The 12,919-nt window shown below is 41.7% G+C and overlaps 1 protein-coding gene across 3 annotated transcripts; it reads right to left on the bottom strand.

Moving 5' to 3' along the window:
* Window positions 1–1,143: 1,143 nt before the first annotated feature.
* On the bottom strand, window positions 1,144–12,918 carry soga3a (SOGA family member 3a). Of its 3 annotated transcripts, none has more exons than XM_043260569.1 (7): window positions 12,781–12,918; window positions 10,976–11,143; window positions 8,345–8,599; window positions 6,498–6,959; window positions 4,961–5,040; window positions 3,401–4,871; window positions 1,144–1,792 (listed from the first exon to the last, which is right to left on the bottom strand). In XM_043260569.1, the coding sequence occupies exons 1-7, from the start codon at window positions 12,799–12,801 to the stop codon at window positions 1,607–1,609; spliced, it is 2,643 nt and encodes an 880-aa protein (XP_043116504.1). In that variant the 5' UTR covers window positions 12,802–12,918; the 3' UTR covers window positions 1,144–1,606. The 3 variants fall into 3 exon arrangements, with proteins under 3 accessions (XP_043116504.1, XP_043116503.1, XP_043116505.1); XM_043260568.1 differs by lacking the exon at window positions 12,781–12,918 and adding an exon at window positions 11,226–12,758; XM_043260570.1 differs by lacking the exons at window positions 6,498–6,959; window positions 12,781–12,918 and adding an exon at window positions 11,226–12,760.
* Between the last annotated feature and the right edge of the window lies 1 nt (window position 12,919).

Here is a 12,919-nt window from a genome sequence, read left to right as displayed (position 1 = left end):
AGCATTGCAGCATGTTAGCTCGATGTATTCTTCCCTTCTCCAGAGGATAGAATAGCATCAGTAGAAATATCTTTACTCTCAACACCGGACCAATCAGATTTATTCTGCTGTGATTGGATACCGAGCTGAGACGTAACCTTATCTAACCTGCTACCTATTGACCCAAACTAATACATTTAATTTATCCACAGCATAGCTTAAAGATAAGACATATTCATTGTTAAAAAAAAACTAGGCGTATAATTTTAATTTATGACCACTTTTATCTCCCATTCTGTATACAGTCGTACATCTCAGACTGGTTGACATTACGGAAATGACAGATTTAATTATTTATTAGATAATATTACTAGGTCCTAGACCTTTAAGGTTTCGGGTTACACGTCACAGCGGGACAGACTACGCGCGTATTTTTATCTGGCGCCAAACAGACGCGCGCGAATAGTTCTTGGTCTGAGGACGCAAACGTTAATAACTTCATTTTACCCTTACGCTTTAAGATGTTTACACGGACCTACTAGCTTATATATGAGTTTAAAGAAACCTCTAACGAAAAATAATAAACGCTATACGCCAAGGTATTATGTTGCATAACCGGAAACAGTGGTGCAATAAAAATATTTTCTAATAAAAGTACTAAACCCAAAAGAGTGCGATAACAAATTTCAATGCCTTTCATTGACAGTCAAGTGTTGTCGGATTTCATAGCGCTCGGTGACAGGTCCACAGATGCTCCATCTTTTCATGGCTGACGCCTATGTTGGGCCTCTGGCTTCCTGTTGGGAAAGATGTTTGAGTGAAGTGGAATAAATGTGGACAGCGATGAGCTGATTTGAGCTTGGGGAAGGTGATCTTTGTCCTGGCATGTCGGCTAAGGTTTTCTGACAGGATGCTGCAGCTGCGAAAACATTTTCTTAATTCTGTATTGAACTGGAGACGGCAAGGTCGGAGTCTGAATGTCTAGCTGACAGAAATAGAGTTTTAGATCAAGGAATGTGAGGTGCAAAGCAAATTCAGCACGTAAAATGAAGTGTGCTTTGGACACTGTATTCAAAGTGTGTTTTTAGTGTACACACACGCCAAAAACACCACATACAAAACACCGGTTTTGCCAAGAAGGCTAACATAAAACGCATCTAGAGATGAGTGTCAGTATTTTATTTTATAAATGCTGAATACAGTTTGACTTGAGATAGTAATTATCAAGAAAAGGACTGCGAAGGCATTGTCTAGATGATATGTCTCAGACCAGATAAGCACGTAAACCGAGCGCAGAATCCGTTGGTTTCCGTAGAAAGCAAGTCTGTGGCTTTGGTGAAGTTGGTAGAAGATACGCTCGATCAGACATCAAGGCCTCGCGAGCAGACGAGGCCACACGGGGACAGAAAACAGGTCTACATTCGCAGCTATAAAATATGATTAATACTGGTTTATGGACACAGAAAACAAGTCACGTTGGTAGAAATGAAATGTACACGTCTTTGAGAAGAAAGCATGAAAAGGCAGTTTGAGTTCATGGTTATAGAAATGTAAACAACGAAACTGGACAGTCATCGTGGCTCGTCAGGCAACATGTAGAGCTTAAAGGCGTCGGACGTGATCTAATTTAGATGACGGTCTCTGTGTGAAAGGTGGAGTAGGTGAGTGTTTGTCTCTGGGTGAAGCCTGTGGGTGGTGGCGAGGGAGCTGATGCAGACGGGCGGCTAGCCCAGCGAGAGGGCAAACGTCTCTTTGCCGGACGCGCAGGTCGTGAAAAGCTCTTCTTGATAGCTAGCGAGGACTCTTTGCATTGCTGTTGAGACAAATATTTTTGTGAAGCCTTAACGGGTTGAAATATTCCTGTCAACGGCGTAATAGCGTACATGTGCTTTCCTGCGTGTGGATGAATCTCACTAAAACTCTCACCATGTTTCTATCCAAGCCCAAATAATAAAAGAGAAACCTGTTTTCTTCTTATTCTCCTTTATGCAGTTCAATCTACGATGCAAACCTACAGTGCATTGTATCCAAAATGTATATATGGTTTAAATTGCAACGTAAGCTGACGAAACTCAATTTGACACAACAGGATGATTTTTATAAGTTCAGTACAGCAGTTAGATCTTAGGGTGCCTAACTGTCACGGAAAAAAATCATAATCCAACAAAAAAGCAAAAAATACAGTTTCTTGCACTTCTTTCAGTGCCAATGCTTTTCAAGGCAATGTCTGAACTTTTGTCTCCTTCATATGTTTTCCATTTTAGAACTAAGTTAAAATAAAAGAGCTGATTAAATCTCTCTGATGCTGCTCTGACTCATCTGACAATCATTTCGAGTCATTTTGTGTAGTTCTCAAAGCAGGCAGTCCGTGCAGAGGACTAGTTTCACTAGACTCCTGGTCACGCTACATGTTTCTGTAATTACACCACATACTTTGGCCTCCTATAAAAAAACAGTTAATTGGGGTTTTCTAAAGAGCTAGACATGAAAGATAAAAATTAAACTAATTCTTTTCATTACAAGCCTTAATCCAACAATAAGAAGCTTCTGGGCTCCTTGCTTAGAGCAGTCTGCCAATGTCTTCTGACAGAAATACAACTTAAGGAATTTTAAGTGTGTTGCTTAGATGGTTTTGTGGCAACAAGGTATTTGAACAATAAATTCTAAATATTTCCAGACTTCAGAAAAGACTTTCAGTCGTAGATTAAAAATTATTTTTTATAATCTTTCTAAGCAATGACTTATGTTACTTAGCACTGAGAAAAATCCCTGCTCACACACATTCATCAGTTACTGTAAGACTGTACAGCACTCGCAGAGACAACCTATTAACCTATTCATTTATGTCTAAAATGTTTTAATGAAGATTGGTGTTCTTAATATTGTCACAGCGGAAGAAGTTTGCACTCTTTAACCATGTGTATATTCACAACACAGGCTCTCAGACCTTTTAGCAAATGCATCAGGAACTAATTTCTACTTAAAACCAAAGTATACTTTACTTTTTACATGTATGCGAGGGAAAGTATACATCAAATGTTTAATACACATGCAAAAATGAAGTATAGCTACTTTGGGATTTAAAGTGATAGTTCACCCAAAATCTGTCATCATTTACTCACCAGCCACTGGCTTCCATAGTATGCAGGAAAATATTACGTTTGGTTGCCGGCATTCATCAAAATACATTCTTGCGTGTTCAACAAAAGCAAGAAATTCAGGATGCGTATACGATGACAGAGTTTTTAGGGGTGGATGAACTGTCCCTTTAATACACCGCAGTCATCTACACTCGCACCTCATACACTTCTCCACCTGAGTCGTTTAGCATGTACTTGAATGTTTGCAGTTCGGGTGAAAGTGTGTGCTTTTGTGGCTTGAATGGCATGGGTCTGTGTTCGGGAGTGTGTGCAGTACTGACCTGCACTGATACATGTGTCTCTTTGTGGGCTATGACCTGCTGGTGCGGTGTGTGTGTTAATCTCATGCTAGGCTCATGCTGCATATCCAACATTTCCAATAGGTCCACAAGGTCTTCCTTTTTCCCCGGACTGGGCTGTGATCGCTGATGCTGCTCCTGAGATCTCTCCAAATCCTCGTAATTTTTGAGAATCCTCTCAACAGCTCCATAGTTGGACCTAGACTCCATTGGGCGAGGATAGGCTGCTAGCGTAGAAGGCTTCCATGGATTTTCCTCTAGAATCCGAGACCTGGTGCAACACATGTCCTTTTTTGTTTGTTTGGCTTTTTTGTCTACTTGCTGTTGGTCTGTACCAACTTCCAGATCTTTGCTGGACCTTTCCAACTGGGTTTGCAGATGTGGTGGACTTGCACTCAGTTTTTCTCCAACACTTGGGACAAGCTGTTTAACTGGTGAAGACTTAACTTCACTGTCTTGCTTCAGACTAAGCACTTCCTGCTGCAGTGATGAAGAGTTAGTGAAAAGGCTCTTTGTTTCTTTCCTTCTTCCCTCCTCGTTTGAGCACTGTGCCACGAGATCTGAGAGTACATCCTTGGGATTGTCTTCAACGTGCCTCGAAGGACTGTCTATAAACGTGTCCTTTGATACGGCCTCTGGTAGACTGTGAGAAGAATCAGCGGAGACCTTCATGGAAATGTCCTCATCACACCGAACGCCCATCCCTGCCTGGAAGAGCGTACGGTTGAACTCTGCAGTTTTCTGCTCAAGTCTCTCATTCCTGGAAATAGCCGCAGTACTGGGATATGGCGAAATAAAGTCTAGTGATGCAGCAGAATCTGAAGGCATGTTCAAAGGAGGATATGCACCCTGGTTGTGTTCATCTATTTGGTTTAGACTGCGATCTGAGGCTGCAGCTGCAATGTCCACATTTGAGAGACATCTCTTAACAGGTAGATATCTGGATAACTGGTTGCTGCCAAATCTACTTCCATCGCAGGACCAGCGGCTCTGGCAGCAGCTGATATTAGACTTGGAATCAACAGGCACGGAGCAGGCTACGTTCCCAGAGTCTGTCAGAATTTTCCCCTCATTTTCTTGAAGCATTGCTTCAAATTTTCGTACAATTGCGGGACTGGTGTACTTTCTGTCTGGGTGGGTTCCTGGCCATTGACATCCTTGCTCTGCACAAGTGGACTCTATTTCTGAAACGCAAGGACTGCTTAGGTACCAAGATGTACTACGGGCTGGTATGGGTGGGGCTTGTTGTCTCATGTTGTATTGTGGCTTAGCCTCACTTTGCTGCGATTCCATGTTACAACCTTCCCAATTCGTCCAGTATTGCTCATCGAGGGATTTAAGGTCTTCACTCATGTTTTTCAAGTACAAAATTGTGTCTTCCATTTCCAGATTGTTTTTTACCCTCTCCACCAAATCAGCCTCTCTTGGAAAAAACGTTGACTCACTGCGACTTCTAAGGCGGCAAACCAAACAAAGCGAGGTCGTTATTAAGCACTGATCTGATTTATTTATGATGCATGCAGCACCTGTTTGCAGGTTTACCTCTTAATATCAGGCCACTTCCTTGTTTCCTCCTGGTAGCTACAGAGTTCTTCACTCACACGAGCAATTTCCTTAAGTGCCTGCAAGATGTTGATGAATAAGAGGACTTAGATACAAACTTTAGAGCTCAAACCACAATATAATATAGCACATCTTTAGCCCCACATAGCAGCATCCTAACATGAAATATAATGGATGATAAGTAAATGTACAGTGGGTAGGGCTGTGACAGTAATGGACTTATTACCAACCGTAACATGGTGTTTACATGCAAATATATGTATACACAATTGTAAAACAAAAAATAAATAAATGTGGGCATGGCTTAAACATCTTTTAACAAATGTACTTTTTTATTTTCATTTAACATGCAGCCTACAAAACATTGGGCTATAAAAGAAATAACAGTTAAAAAAATAAAGTAGCCTAAATAATTTGTAAATAACTTCAGTCACATGCTGGAAAAATCTGTGTTGGCCTGTTAACAATTAGAATGTAAGCACCAATGCTTAAAAGGAATAGTTCAGCCAAATTTTAGTTCAGCCATTCTACCCCACTTTTTTTTAGTTTTATATTTATTTATCCTGGCTCTTCCAAGCTTGGTAATGCTTGTGGATAGTGGCCATTATTTTGAAGTACTGCGATGTAAAACTAACCTATACACCTTCAGGGGGTTATTACATGTCCTCTGAAGCAGATCGATGGCTTTTTGGAACAAAATATTTCTATGTAAATAACTGACTCGTGTTATTTTCTGGCTTCTTGGCAGACCTATGACTCAATGTACTTGCAGCATTAACAAGCTTAGAAGATACAGGGCAAATTACAAACTCTGACTGTGTTTGTCTGATAGAAGAAAGTCATATACACCTAAGATGGCTTTGGGGTGAGTAAAATGTGGGTTCATTTTAATTTTTAAGTCAATTATTCCTTTAAGTCCACCTTGTTTTTTGAATTTTTTATATTCTTGACAGAACATAAGCATGTTGATATTGTTCAGAATAAGGGAGGATCTCATTGGTGTTACGAGCCACATTGAACATGCCTTCAGACGGTATACTTGTTGCGCAAATTCCTTCCTTTGCCCATTTGACATGCTGCACCACAACAGCAAAAGTCTGTCTACACTGGACACAACAAAGAGACCATTAAAATGATTTGAACTTGTCAGCACGTCATAAATATTACGAGGCAAATGTTTACTGTCCAGGATTTGTTGTGTCGTATCCAGTGTAGACAGCTTTAATAATATAATTGTGTTCTATTGTATTTTGTTGTCTGGTGTGAGTTCATGAATGAACAATTTACAAAAAAAAACACACTGTGGTGGTTAATGGCACTGGTTGTCATGGCGACCATCATTATGCAGCTGTCATGGTGACCGTCACAGTCCTAAGAGTGGATTTACAGCTCCCTAGGTTTTGTGCATCCAATAAGGAATACTTTAGGAGGTTTGTCAAAAAAAGTATAGCAAGAGTATAATAGTAAATCCTGAAAGATGACCACCGTTAGAGTGTAATGATCAACAAAGTCTCACCGCATTAAGGGCAGTATTATTCTTCTTTTTGTCGCTTCCACAGCTTATTTCCATGCTCTGAAATCGTTTGAAAGGGTTAAGGAGGTCATCTTGGCCAGTGAAGCAGGACTTGTTCCCCATATTCTTTTTCAAACAGCTTTCCAGGATTTCTTCCAGCTCTACAGTGTCTATGGCCTGTTGTTCAGCAGAATCTTGCTGATTTAATAGTTCGCTTTGATCGCTGTTGCATTGGTCGCTGGCTTCACTGGTGTTCTGACTGAGTTGACTTTGTTGGGAGTCGATGCTGACATTGCTTTGCTGGGTTAGAGCCTCAGAGTATTCATTGCTCTGGGCGTCTGAGGGATAGGTTACTGCACTCGACAAAGTGCTGGCAGAACATGAGCTGAGCCTTAGTGCATTCTGTCCATCAGTAATTGGTCTCAGAGAACTTCCTGTACGGTGGGCCCTCACTTCATTGTACAACTAGAAAAGACAAAAAAATTATGTTTTTCTTGGTAAATCTTCCAAAACTCGTCACCTAACAAAAGCAGGGTTGTTAAATCCCACTCCTGAGTTTAGATCCAACCAGCTTCAGCGCACTTGCCTTGATGTTTTTAATTAGTCTGAAGACCTTGATTACTTTGCGCAGGTGTGTTTAATTAGTTTTGAAGCAAAACTCTGTAGTACAGTGGCCCTCCATGAGCAGGTTTCAGCAACCCTTGTAGTACAGATCGGCCTCCCAATGCCAATATTGTGGGTTCCATTTCCAGATAATGCAAGAAATTATAAAATATAAACCATGAATATGGAGTAAGTTGCACAAAAGTGGCTGCCAAAATACATATGTGACTACATACTAAAAATCGAAGTCGTGGTTCAGTCCCTCAACCCAGCCCTAGAGGGCCATTACCTAGTTGAGTTTAGCTCCAGGCCTAATCAAACACACATGAGTAAACTAATCAAGGTGTTCAGAGTTACTAGTTACTAAAATTTCATGTTTGGTCTCTACGGGATTACACTTTGACAGACTTGGATGAAAAGGAATGGACAGAAAAGGTTATGCCGAGTTCACACTGCACGACTATCTGGGGTAGCATTCAGTTGCCGCTGTGTTCACATTTAATGATGGCTCGGCGACAGGAGGTTACACGCTGCATGACTTTACAATAAGAAGAATCGCCAACAAACGAGCACACATAATAGTGTGTGATGAGGAAATAACAAAGCTCAATTGTGGAAATGACATTAAAATGGTAGTCTGCAAGACGTTGATACAAATTCTGCACTGATCTGAAGTGAAAGTGATGGAGGAGGAAATAGTTATTGTGATATTATGGTCTATAACTCCCCCATGAACTTCCCGCTGCTCTGTTTCTTGCTCTCTCATTGGCTGTAGATCATAATGTATGTTTCAGTCAGAACTCATTTCACAGCAGGATTCTGAATCACAGATATTACACAGATATTCTCTCAGATTGCGTCTTTTATAATTCACGCTGCGTGATTGATTCGCATGTATGAGCAGCGAGTCGCCTCTAATTTTACAGTACCTTTGGGCGAGTGAAAATCTGGAGTAAAATCTTACATACCTGTATGAATAAGATGCATATCTTTGAAATGAAACATCTGCCAAATGCATACATGTTTGCACTTTCACTACCACTAGCTTGGAGCTCTCAGCTTCTGTCTGATGATTGCCAGTCGCCACCGAGCTAAACTTTCTTTGGCACGGTTTATATAATGTGACTTCACTACTTCCAATTTTAGGTGTCACCATTATCCATCAAGGCTTCATTTAGCGTGGAAGTGAACAGGAGTAGTTAGGGAGTCAGTTTGAAACAAGATACGGTTCTCTGAGCTGAGCTCACCTCCTCAATCCTCCGCTGCATGTCCATGAGCTGGTTCTCCCACTCCTTCCTCTCAGCCTCAAAGCGTTCCAGCAGCTCAGATTTCTCCTTCACCCAGCCCTTCTCGCTGTTCTCCAGCCTGCAGCGGAGGTCCATGGCCGCACTGTGAGTGTCTGCCAGCAGCTTCTTTTGTTCTGCTCTCTCCCGTTTCAGAGTGTCCCCTACTTCTGGACTCCTCACAGTCTCCGCCACCACACTACATCCCCGGGCTTCTAACTGTGGGGGAAGAGAGGCAGGGATTTGCTGACCACCAAAAAGGAAATGGGGGTATAGGACAGTTGTACAGAGAAAAGCAAGCATTTGAACAGGAAAGAGGAGTTTCGGGAAACCTATCGCCAACAGGATGAAATGGACCTTGAGTCCTCAACATGCCCATCCTGAGCCTAGTGACTATGTAATGGAGAGGCCATGTCGGCATGCTGACCCCCCGATGATCCTGGAGAGAGAGCTCACTAGACAGCAGACACTAAATCCATATTTGTCACGAGCTTGATTGAACTCTGCAGCTGACAGATGCTGTTGATGTCACTGTGGCCTATAGTCTGCATAATTTGGCTTGTTGTGTTTTATTAATTTTCTTAAGGCTGTGCACTACAGTTTATTTAGGGATAATTTTAAGGAATAAGGAAGCATTACATCGGACAAAACTAATAATAAATGCATTTACAATGTTGCAAAAGCTTTTTATTTCAAATAACATTGCTGAGCATAAGAGCATTAAAAATGGAAGCGTATTAAAAATCTTTTCTGAACATATAAAGTAAGTCCAACAAATCGGACATCTTAAAATAGCCGATAACTCAGTTGAGATGTTTTGAAGTCTTGCTTGGACTAAACCTGCTTAAGCCACTATCTGTGCGACTGGCAAGACAAAAATAGGTGAATCTTATTTATTCTTCTCATAGCAACGAACCAGACTGAAGCAGTGTTTGTATAAACAGTGCGCTCCTATAGCACTAAAATGTGCTGGCACACTGTCATTGAACCGACGCGCTCTCCTGGGTACGCTAGCAGTGTGTGTTTACAAGCAGAGGCCATGTGAAACACTGATGTGCCATGTAACCAGAGTTGATAGCGGTCGGATGCTGCTCAAGTTTTAAGACTAAAATATAATGAGCGCGGTTGCTGTGCGCTCTGCGTCTGGGTAACAATGTCACAAAAACAGCTCTCTATTAATAGACAGCAAGACCAATCCTTTAGCATCTCACATTCCTAAGGGTGGGGCCCTGGAGGAACTCATCTCTGTTTTAAAGATCAGAAATATGCTTAGAAGTATGCTGGCACATACCCTGCTGCGAATGCCTAGCGGTAAACCTAAGAAATCCACTGGGACAAAAGTATGTGCTGTGGTAGGATGTGGACGGCAAAGAAAACAAGTTTTTAAAGTTTAGTTTGACCCCTCCCTGTATTCTGTTCTCCGCACCGACTAATACTTTGGGTGGATTCGTGTGGCGAAACCCAAACCGTTTTCTGAATTCAAACAAGTGCAGTTGCGGTGAAGTGCGCGGCCCCACTAAACGACAGCACGCCGCTACGAGGCTCTTCTTTTGTATGTTTCTGTGTTTAGCTTGGACCACAGCGTGATGGAGTCTCTGTCTAATGGCGCTCTGTGTCTAGTATATGTCCTGAGGTGCAGTTGGTCACAAGATCTGGCATCACACAACCGTTCAAAGCTCATCTTCACGCTGTCTGTGCTACTGTATTAGGAGTGTCTGAGTCACTCATCCACAATAATGTATAAAACTCCAGTCGTCTCTCACCGTGGATGGTGAACGCAGATCTGGACCGTGTCTTTATAAGGATAGCGTTCCACTCGAGAAGGACAATACACTAAGGTGAAAACTAATCAGACGTGGGTGCTATTTTTAGTTTGGTAACATAGTTTCCACATATTACTCCTACGTTTTACTGCGGAATGTCAAATTACTTTTTCATTCTTTGTAGATATCATCTAATAGCCGGTCTTGTGTGGCTGCTTTACCCACAAAGCTGCTGTTGACAGGATATATTTGCACTTGATAGCGTTTGTGTTACATACAAAGCCTATGCAATCTCTGAGCTATGCTCAATGGCAAGCATTTAACGACCAACAAATAATCATATGCGTGCATTATCCACACGCCAGTCGAGATCGATGACTTTTAGCGCTTTAATTTGTAACCAAATCTTTTTCCATAAATGTGCTGTTATTTTGTTTATTTAGTTTTTGTCGACCGAAACTAACTAAAAAATGTTTTTTTGGTTCATGATAGGTTTTTTTTTTGTTATCAGAAAGACATTATATATAATGCATGCACTGGATTTTTTTTTTACCTTAGTATTTAATGCAATAGCTCTATCGCATATGCCGTAAGTCACAGTATTTCAGTTCATATCAGTTCACATCAAGTTCACACTGGGACAACTTACCCCCACATAGTCTGACAACACGCCTGAACATGGATTATAGTCCATGTTTAAATAACAGTATCCTTTACCCTGGAAAATGACCGTGCACGTGTTGAATAACCCTAGGAAACACCCGCTGGAGTAAAAGTGCTATTAAAGACGGCGGAGCAATCAGTAGATCATCAAAAGACGTGCTTTTCGTACCTGAGTAATGCGACTTTTCAGCTCTGATCGCTCCAGGTCCCACGCGCATCGATCCTTCATGTACTGCAGCTCCAGCTCTCCCCGTTTACTCTCCTCGCGCTTCACCCCCGACTGCACCTCCTCTAAAACACACTTCAGATCCAACAGTATCCTCCTGTTCTCTCCACCCTGCAAACACAACGCAGAATAAGAGAAGACGTCGGCGTCTCAAACGCATTCAGTCGCGTCGCGCGCGCGCGTCCGTTTGTACTTGTATATCAGCGACTTGTCTCAAAAGCGTTTCCTTCTCCACTCTCCACTCCTCCTTCTCCTGGTCGAAGCGCTTCTTTAGTTCCTCGAGCTTCTTTTTTGTGCGCGTGTGCGGACTCTGCAGCTCCGGGTGGGTCGCGTCGGACGCGGCGGCGGCGGGAGGAGGTCCAGGTGGAAGCTCCGGAAGGTTGCTCGGGAAAGACCGAACCCTGGCGGGACTCTGGAGCTTCTTCCCGGGTCTCTCCAGACGCGAGCACGGGACAAACTCCCAGCCTTGCGCCTTGCTCACGTACCCGCTAGATCCATTTCCAAACGCATTCCACATCTTTCAGTCACAACGAAACACGAATCACAGACTCTTTTTGAACTATTTGCGGTTGCACATTTCTATCACTATCCGAAACCCGCCATGTCTGCCCTCTCCTCCGCAGCCCAGGCTGCGCTCTCTGCGCCGCGCGCATTTGTTGCTTCCATGTCAATAAAGCACGACAAGGTCAAGCTGTCGCTCTCTGGCGCCGACTTCACAATGAAAATAGCGTCGTCCTCTCAACTACATCCTTTCGGTTATAAATTCTCACTCCGCATTACTTAATCCTTGAAATAATCCAGTGAAGTGCGGAATGAAGTTGTCCATTAGCTTACTCTGCTTCAGACTGAAAACGACACCGATAGACACGGAGTCAAGAGCCCAAAATACTCTGAGCTCGCTGAGAGTAAGAGTTCACGTGTATTTTTACCTCTGTCACTAGGCCTGTCTGTTGGACTCATGAAACTGCGCAAAAATAGTACGCTAAAAAAGTATCTTACTTAAACTTTGGCGTGCATACGATACGCATCCAGCACGCAAGCCATTGTATCATAAACACGTCAAAGTTCATTTTTGCTTATCAATACCACGAGTTTTTGTTTTAAATTGGTCGTTCAGCAGTCCTATGTACAAATACGCTTCAACTTTCACTTATGCATTGACACCTTTAATAATTTGTTCTATAATTTCTGACTCTCCAGAGGATTAAACTCTGAATGCATTGCTTATCATTTTAGAAAAGATGCACATATCCGCTTTTGTGCATGTTACACTTTCACTATATTTCTACAGTTTAAAATGCATACGAATACAAAAGAAAATAAAACCACTGGAAATATTCACAGTTTTCGGTGTGAAGCAGATCATTAACTATTAAAACAAAAATTGATATACATACGTCACACAATCTTTATTTTGAAAGTGCGAAAGCTTTCAAATGTTTTTTTTTTTCATCCTGTCCTCTGTTAAGAGATTATAGTTATTACCAATACACTTATCACCTAAAATGTAACATTAAGAGATTTTTTTAATCTCCAAATAACCATATGACCAACTGGGCTCTTAAATATAAATAGGAAAACCAATGGCACATTTATTTTACACAGTTTTAGCGCAAATTGTATTATTATTGTTCGCAAGACAGTCAATATGTTCAGTATAATTATTCAGATAACTGGGACTTAATGAAAGAGCGTCATTTACACTGTATTAATTGCAACACATTAATGAAATACACAAAAATACTCACCAAATATAAGAGATCCGTCATCGCTGTTTTTGAATGGAAGCTTGTGTTTGGCCGAGGGACTGTATTCTGTGCCTGAAATGATGATCACTTCCTGTACCGTGTGTAACCTTAATGACATGTCCAAAATCAATATAATAAA

Source organism: Puntigrus tetrazona, chromosome 16, assembly GCF_018831695.1.
Source record: "Puntigrus tetrazona isolate hp1 chromosome 16, ASM1883169v1, whole genome shotgun sequence".
Taxonomy (NCBI): domain Eukaryota; kingdom Metazoa; phylum Chordata; class Actinopteri; order Cypriniformes; family Cyprinidae; genus Puntigrus; species Puntigrus tetrazona.
Note: the sequence above shows the minus strand (reverse complement) of the source record. Positions and strands in the feature narration are given on the sequence as shown.